The following is a 7,988-nucleotide window of genomic DNA, read 5'->3' on the forward strand; positions in this document are numbered from 1 at the left end:
TATCTGGATCCATAACATAGTTAGTGAACCGCAATATCGCGTGATGCTGTCTGGTCAATCGATACTCGATAGTTTCATCGCCATTTATTTGCTAGAATGTCTACATGCAGGGGTTGCATTTCTTTCTGAGAGAAATGTATTTTAATTATCGTAATGTTCTTTGATAGTCGTCGCTTGCGATGAAAACGAACGCCTCATTATCCCTCTACATGAAAGTCAAAACTCGCAAGGTTTTTAATGCGTAAGATAGTGATCTGATAGATATTAATCTCCGAGTAATGTACATCGGCTAAGATATAGTCTATGTGACCTGGTCAAGATACCCCATTTTGAAAAAATTAAATTAAACTATTGGACAGATTAAAAATGTGATTAAAGTAGAAAATTGGACGGTTTGACCGGGGAAAGAGAAAAAATCAAAGTTTCGGTCTTCGATTTTGAATGGGGCAAACGACCCCGTTTGGGAGTTACCGGGTAAAATTGTACAGAGTTTCTCAAATTCTTAACTTTGTCACCCTGTCTTTGATTAGTGATTAGCTAAGCTATAACTTTCTTCAAGTACGCGCACGCACTTAAATATTTAAAAAAATTTCAACAGTTTGAATTTTGGTCAAATGTAGATATTTGAATAGTCCTTAAAATTCAATTTAAGGCTGACAGTAGGTCTTGTTTCAAAATAAAATTTAAATCTCTGATGGCAAAACGAAGTAATTTTCTTCTTCCTTTTTTTTTTTTTTCCTTGAAAATACTTAAAAGTTCGTGAGACTTTTCTACGTTCACTGAATTCTAAATTGGGTACTAATCTCGTTTTTAACCTGAAAATTGGAAGAGTCAAATACTGTGTACCTAAAGGAAATTAAATTTTATTGATTGGTACTTTGGTAGAATTACAAAGGTCGTTTCAAATAAAGGTAGGTTGGGTAACTCTTGTGCGTGTATTTTTGGGGCAAATTTATCATTCTTTTAGAGTGAAGTCAAGATTTTCAAATTTTTAAAATTTCACTTTTCACCTAATTTATCTTAATCTTACGGTTAGGCCCAGAGAAACAACCTGGATGAGGGTTTTCAATTTCATACCCGGATTTTGCAGATTGCGCCCTTGAACCCGGACTCTGTACTCAAAGAGAATAATTATCTTAAATTTATTTTGACGTACATTATGAATAATATATGTATGGCGTTATATGTAATGTGTTCGGAAATAAATATTTTTTGTTTGTTAAAAAATAAAAAATAAAAAATAAAAAATTGAGAAATTCTGCTCAAAGAAGTTGATGTATGGCACAACAAAACTCATTGAATATAATAATACTGATTGCTGACATTGAAATTCAGGACTCCGGTTTTCTAGACTAAAGCCAATATCATGATTCTTCTTTGGTTTATGGAATCTAATTATAAATTATTTTTTCTTTACAAGTAATTACCAACAATTCTAAGTAAAAAAAAAAAAAAGAATTTTTTTTTGGGGAATTTCTTGAAAATTGTTTGAAGAAAGAAAACCAATATACAGTAGTCCAATTTAGTTTTTTTTTTTTTTTTTTCTCTCTATAAAGAAACCTGTCACTGTCATCGTGGACCAAGAAATCAAAAGTAAATTAATCCGTTGTTTTCTTCATTACATCACCGCCGTTGGATCACATCTAACGCTCGCTTCATCCGATATCTAGCGCAATTCAAAGGTCAACATTTTAGACAAAACTTACACGCCAAAAGTGTAAAACATATCTTTTTCCTCTGTAAAATTTTTAATGACTCTAAGAGTCAATGCCTTGAGTTACCTAAAGTAGAAGAAGAAAGAGGGAATCATATACATACAAGACACAGTAGATATAGCTATTGCTGAGATTATATAGGTAATCTATCATTCGATTCAAGATCTGGAAGAGATTCAAATTCCGTATCTTTGTTCAAAGTTTTCATCAGTCAACAAGTTTGTTGATGTTAATGATCAATTATTTTACTTAAACCAAGAACTGGGTTTTTGATTTTGGGGTGTTTAAGGAACTGGGTCTGTTTTTTATTGGCTTCAAGTTTCGAAATTTCGAGGCTTTGCTGATGATAATAAGCTGCCCGACCTGAATTCGGTGTGTCGTGGGACCTGGGTCGGATTCTGGTTCGCCTAAGGTTTGATGAAAGATGGATGAAAATGCAGCAGCTTTGCACACAGCTGCAAACTCAGTGCAGGCTTTGGGGAGAGGTTTTGATGTGAATTTTGACACGAGGTTGTTGTACTGTAAAGGCGTTGCAGGCTCTAGAGTAGTTGAGGTTGATGAAGAACATAAGAAGGATCTGTTTTTGTATGATGAAATAGTTGTGCCTAATGTTTCTAGGGACATTAAGAACTCTCAAGAGTCTATTGGAAGGCAGAGCTCTGGGGTTTGTACTTATCCTCAGGTAAGTTTGTTATTTTTCTGCTTTCAATTTTTTGTCTAATTAACGCAATATGTATTGGTTTTTGTTGTTTCATGTTCTGAGATTAGAGTTAGGTGTTCGAGAATTGTGTTTAGGCTGGTGTTGAAATGATGCCGGCTTTCTCTAAAATTTTAATTATTTGTTTGCTTGGAGAAAGAGATGTTGATTCAAAGGCAAATTGGTGATTGGACATTCATATTGATAAAAAAATGATTTACAACCGAGTGATTTGAAGTTTTTTGAGTTATATATTGTTATAATCATTTTCTCCATCGTCATCACTCTAGTTTACTGCCCTATATAAGCTGCCTCCTATGTCAATCAGAATTATAATTTCTGTCGGGAATTCGTATTTGGAATGTGTTGAATTGTTCCAAGAGCTAGCAGCTCTTTAGCAACAAGGGAGTAGGTTTCTGGTTATTCATGGAAACTACCTCACAGGTTGAGCCCGAGCTCATTTTTCTAGCTCTGTTGAGGCTACAAGAAGAAGAAAATAGGTTAGACGCTTGACGAATTAAGATTGAACCAGTCCAATCTGAGGCAAGCATTTTGCAGTATAGCTTCATGGCACTTAAGAAGCACTCTTATTTTTATTTGACATCTGATGGAATTCAATGATGGATGACAAGTAGTTTGTTGAGAGTACTGATGGGCATTCAGTGCCACTAGTTTCAGACATTGACATGGATACCAAACCATATTTGTTGGGTAGCTTGGGAGCAGACAAATTAAAATATATGTGAATAGACATTGGATTAGAGTAACCGAGTTTTTTTTTTTTTTTTTCTTCCCCCATGAAAATTGGCTTAGAAATGATTCTGTTTTAACCAAGCATAGTTTATGAACCTAGAAACTTGGCTTGGCTGTTTTGTGGGGAGGGTGGTGGGAGAAGGAAGGGTGAGAGGAGGACTTTGCTAAATTCTGTTGGCATCAGGATGGAAATGCAAATCAGAGAGGAGTTTTTTTTTTAAAAAAATTTAAGAGTGCTGTTTGTAGCATATTTCATTATTTATTTTGTTTTATTTCATTCTAATATGTTTCTTGCAATCAATAACTGCAGATGGTAGAGTATTTTAATGAGAAGGCTAATCTTTCTGGAGGTTTTCCTCTTGGAAGTTTCAATGCTGCATTTAGCTTCACTGCTTCAAAGCATATTGATGCCGCAGCCACAAAGACATTGTCAATGGATGGGTTTTATATTCCACTTGCCAAAGTTGAGCTTAAATCTCCATTAGTCTTGCAAGAAAATGTAAAACGGGCTATCCCAGCATCTTGGGACCCTCCTTCATTGGCAAGGTATGGATGCTTGAATCAGTAAGAGGAAAGTTTTGTTAATTTAGTTTGGAACCATACTTAAATATATATATATATATTTTTTCCTGTTGACAGCTTTATTGAAAATTTTGGGACTCACGTCATAACATCAGTGACTATTGGTGGTAAAGATGTGATATATGTTAAACAACATCAGTCATCACCTTTGTCAACCATGGAGATTAAAACCTATGTTCAGGATGTTGGAAATCAGAGGTTCTCTGACAAGGACAGTCTCACAAGTTCAGGTCAATTGAAATTGAAGGATAAGGCTAGTTCCCGTTCCCAATATCTCTTTGTATTTGGTCTTCCTTCCATATAATACTGTGACTTCTTAATCCTCAAGGACTTACTATTTGTAACTTTTGAGTTTGCAGGGTCTTGATCCTGGCTTATTCAACAGCCAAGGAATATACCCTCAACCAACAAGTGCGCCATATCTTACGGGGAAAGAAGTATGTAGACTTCCTATTATTATTCTCAGAATTCCCATTTTACTTTATATGCCAATGATCCATTTTCTCTTTAGAGTATTGTCTATTTATTCTTCTATGACTCTTATATTTTGTTATTAAATTACCGTGAAGTCTTGAACTCAGAACTTTCTGGAACTCTCATTGATGCAGGATGTTACAGTCATTTTCCGGAGAAGGGGAGGTGATGATCTGGAGCAGAACCACAGACAATGGGCAAGAACCGTCCGTTCCTCTCCGGATGTCATTGAGATGACGTTCTTTCCTATCACTGCTCTGCTTGATGGGATAACTGGAAAGGAGCATCTGACTCGTGCTATTGGTCTCTATCTTGAATGTAAGACAGTTGACACAATGTAATAGAGGCTCATGCGCTTTGTTAATAGCAGTGCAAATAATTCTAACCATTAGCTTCAAAAATTTTCTGCACAGGCAAGCCTCAGATTGAAGAGCTTAGATATTTTCTAGAGTTTCAGATCCCTCGGGTGTGGGCTCCTGTACAGAACAAGATTCCTGGCCAACCGAGGAAGGAACCTGTTTGCCCATCTTTGCAATTCAGCATGATGGGGCAAAAGCTTTACATCAGCCAAGAGCAGGTAAAGGTTTTATTAGCTCACTCTATATGATGTTAGGTAGTATTTGGTAGCTTCAAGAAAATTGAATCATGTCATTGCATTTGCTGTGGCAACCAGAGTTTGTATCTGGTGTTTTACTATCTTCTGTATGACCTAATAGTTTTTCCACTCTGACTTTTCTAAAAACTTGAATGAATGAAATTATCTCCATAACACTAATAGTTTAAACTACCAAGGTTGTCATTTATGTGCTGAACAGCAGATCATTTGATTGCTTTTAACTTTGGATTCATGAAAATGCAGATATCAGTTGGTCGTAAGCCTGTTACAGGCTTGCAGTTATGTCTGGAAGGAGCCAAGCAGAATCGATTAAGTATTCATCTTCAGCACTTGGCATCTCTTCCAAAGATTTTGTTTCGCTACTGGGACACCCATGTGGCAATTGGTGCTCCAAAGTGGCAGGGTCCCGAAGAGCAAGACAGTCGATGGTTTGAGCCAGTAAAGTGGAAGAATTTTTCTCATGTGAGCACTGCACCAATTGAGAACCCCGAAACTTTTAATGACCTCTCTGGGGTCTACATAGTCACTGGAGCTCAACTCGGAGTATGGGATTTTGGTTCAAAAAATGTCTTGTACATGAAGCTTTTGTATTCTCGGCTACCAGGATGCACCATACGAAGATCTCTATGGGACCATTCTCCAAATGACAAGCCTAAAAAAGTTGCTTCCACAGGAACCGCCAACTCTGCTGACTCTAGTACAGGTTCAAGAGAAAACATTGCAGGCAACAAGTTGGTGAAATTGATTGACATGTCTGAGATGACCAAAGGTCCACAAGATCCTCCAGGTCACTGGTTGGTGACAGGCGGAAAACTTGGGGTTGAGAAAGGCAAAATTGTTTTGAGAGTCAAATACTCCTTGCTCAATTATTGAGTGTATAAACTATTTAGTTTTTGAATGATAGTGTGCAGGAAAAAGGTGGTGTTTAGATCCATAAGGTTTTGTGTTCATCATGCCTGTAAACAGATCCAATTTTGATGAACTGAGTTGAATGGTTGAGGTGCTGGAGGATGTGTAATGTAAGTGGCTTTGAACATGCACTCTTCCATTTTTGGTGGCAAATTCCTGTTCCCTAAGAAATTCTGTGAATTTGAAGCAATGCCAGCTTCTTCTCAAGTACGAAGGGATTCAGAGATCAACCACAAAACGATTTGCTTACAAATTGACCCAAAAAAGGGGGATAACATATCAAAAGACGGAGAATGTGAGACAGTGATATTCAATTGAAGTTACTAAATCAAAGTGGCATTTATTAATCAACCCAAACTCTGTTTGACAGAGTTGGTATTATACAAAACACACACAACTTGCTAATTTAACCCAATTGCAGGTCATAAATGATCAAATAAAACCATCGTCACACATAAGCCCAGCGGGTGCCCATTTGTCACCTCTGCATAAACCCTTCCCGTACTGCTTTACAATAAAAACATATTTGGAAAACATGCAAAATTTCTATAATTGACTTCCTTCAAAAGTCTGCCCAAACTTCCAATTCGCAGGCACAACATTGTAGCTGGTAATAGTTCTTCCGTCACTTGTGGTAACTTTAAAGGAGAGGCTTTGGCCATCCAAGTAAGAATTACTCTGCCAATTTTGGCCCCAATTTCTGGACATTGCTTGCCACCCTGTTTTTGACCCCTTGATGAACACAGCCTTCACATCGCCAGCACCTCCCACATTTGTTATCAAAACCAAGTTAAAGTATGAATGACCATTGATGGTGAATCTTATGCCCCCTTTCTTCACACATGGTGCCCTGCATCACAAACCAAAAATTTAAAGAACAATAATAATAATAATGATGACGATGATGATGACGACGACGACACTGATTTTTAGCGATGTTTAGGAAATTGGGGTGCTTGCTTGGATTGCAAGCATTAGTTTCAAATCATAATAGAAAGACTTGAACAATATCAAGTCTAGTTTTACCTGAAGGACTCGTTCTGACAGCTTAAGTTTTTGGAGCAAGCAACTACAAAAATACCTTCTGAAGAGGACGGGGACGATTCCAGCTCGATATTGTGCAATGTGCAAGAAAGAAGGCTGGGCCAAATCAAAATGTTGAAGAGGGGGATTGCACCAGCCGCCATTGTCATTAGACAAAGCATAATTAGGAGGGCAAAAGTTGGTGGCAGTCACAGTGATGGTGCCAGGGAGGCACCATTGTGGATCATTGGCGCAACGTATCTCATAGCATGCACCGCAGCTCAAGCCATTGTTGAACAGAGCCGTGCTTAGAGCTGCTGTGTTTGTGCCATAACCCTGGCTGTACAAGTTTCCATACCCACAAGCTCCCCCTAGAAATTTAATTATAAAGTAAATAATCATTAATATATACATATAACTAAGTGCACACACATATATACCTATTAGCTATGGAAAAGAAATGGAAAATGCAAATGAGAGCTCACCCATTGTGCCAGAGGCATCACTGCCACCATAAAATGTGGCATGTGCAATTTGCCAGCCACCGTAGTCCCCATTTATAGCGTGAACAAAAATGCTGATGAAAAAGAACAAAACAAGAAATAGAAAGTTTTTCATGGCATTAGCTTTAGTGGCCATTGTGATTATATGCTTCTGCTTCTGTTGATCGATTATATTTTGCTGCTTAGACCAAGGCTTGACAGAAAATAAACGAAGCAGAGGCTATTTATCTGTGATCATGCTGAGAGACCAAGAGGCGAATTGAATTATTATTATTATTTTTTTTTTTATGAGAGAAAACGTTATCACGTTTGTGCCGACCTAACTGCCCAGGTAAATAAATTTTTTTTTTTAAAATTTTGATATTAAAATTAATTAAAGGAGTACATCATGAAAGCTTAAAAAAGTACGTGCCTGCGTTACAGCAAAAAGGGCCAAATAATTCTCTCTTTTCTCTTATCACAAGCATTTTCCCTACGCCATTGTTTATTATTTTTTATATTAATCTTATCATTCTATTGACTTATTGATGAGGAATATGATAATGGTAAACGGTGACCGATTAATTTAGTTAAAATTTTTTTAAAAAAAGTCAACGATAATAGTATGTGAATTACAGAATTAGCCCTCTGCTTTCAGCTCTATTATTCTTTTAAAAAAAAGTTTACTAATAATGTCACTAAGTTTTACGAGAATAGTTCATGATATATTTGTGATT

General features: G+C 36.8%; 2 protein-coding genes across 2 annotated transcripts; one reads left to right on the plus strand and one right to left on the minus strand.

Annotated features, from left to right (window-relative positions):
• Window positions 1-1,718: 1,718 nt before the first annotated feature.
• On the plus strand, window positions 1,719-5,873 carry LOC102623843 (MACPF domain-containing protein CAD1-like). Its single transcript, XM_006481116.4, has 7 exons — window positions 1,719-2,397; window positions 3,476-3,711; window positions 3,805-4,000; window positions 4,107-4,184; window positions 4,356-4,539; window positions 4,635-4,798; window positions 5,081-5,873. The coding sequence occupies exons 1-7, from the start codon at window positions 2,140-2,142 to the stop codon at window positions 5,708-5,710; spliced, it is 1,746 nt and encodes a 581-aa protein (XP_006481179.1). The 5' UTR covers window positions 1,719-2,139; the 3' UTR covers window positions 5,711-5,873.
• Window positions 5,874-6,055: 182 nt separating this feature from the next.
• Window positions 6,056-7,738, minus strand: LOC102624130 (expansin-A4-like). Its single transcript, XM_006481117.4, has 3 exons — window positions 7,255-7,738; window positions 6,828-7,140; window positions 6,056-6,596 (listed from the first exon to the last, which is right to left on the minus strand). The coding sequence occupies exons 1-3, from the start codon at window positions 7,406-7,408 to the stop codon at window positions 6,293-6,295; spliced, it is 771 nt and encodes a 256-aa protein (XP_006481180.1). The 5' UTR covers window positions 7,409-7,738; the 3' UTR covers window positions 6,056-6,292.
• Window positions 7,739-7,988: the final 250 nt, after the last annotated feature.

Source organism: Citrus sinensis, chromosome 6, assembly GCF_022201045.2.
Source record: "Citrus sinensis cultivar Valencia sweet orange chromosome 6, DVS_A1.0, whole genome shotgun sequence".
Classification (NCBI taxonomy): Eukaryota; Viridiplantae; Streptophyta; class Magnoliopsida; order Sapindales; family Rutaceae; genus Citrus; species Citrus sinensis.

Excerpts from the sequence above, each read along its gene's own strand:
- LOC102624130 (XM_006481117.4), bottom strand. The coding sequence starts at position 7,408 with ATGGCCACTAAAGCTAATGCCATGAAAAACTTTCTATTTCTTGTTTTG. Across the intron at positions 7,141-7,254 it reads TGATGCCTCTGGCACAATGG|GGGGAGCTTGTGGGTATGGA; the intron begins GTGAGCTCTCAT and ends TTAAATTTCTAG. Across the intron at positions 6,597-6,827 it reads GTCCCCGTCCTCTTCAGAAG|GGCACCATGTGTGAAGAAAG; the intron begins GTATTTTTGTAG and ends TTTGTGATGCAG.
- LOC102623843 (XM_006481116.4), top strand. The coding sequence starts at position 2,140 with ATGGATGAAAATGCAGCAGCTTTGCACACAGCTGCAAACTCAGTGCAG. Across the intron at positions 2,398-3,475 it reads GGGTTTGTACTTATCCTCAG|ATGGTAGAGTATTTTAATGA; the intron begins GTAAGTTTGTTA and ends CAATAACTGCAG. Across the intron at positions 4,185-4,355 it reads CATATCTTACGGGGAAAGAA|GATGTTACAGTCATTTTCCG; the intron begins GTATGTAGACTT and ends TCATTGATGCAG.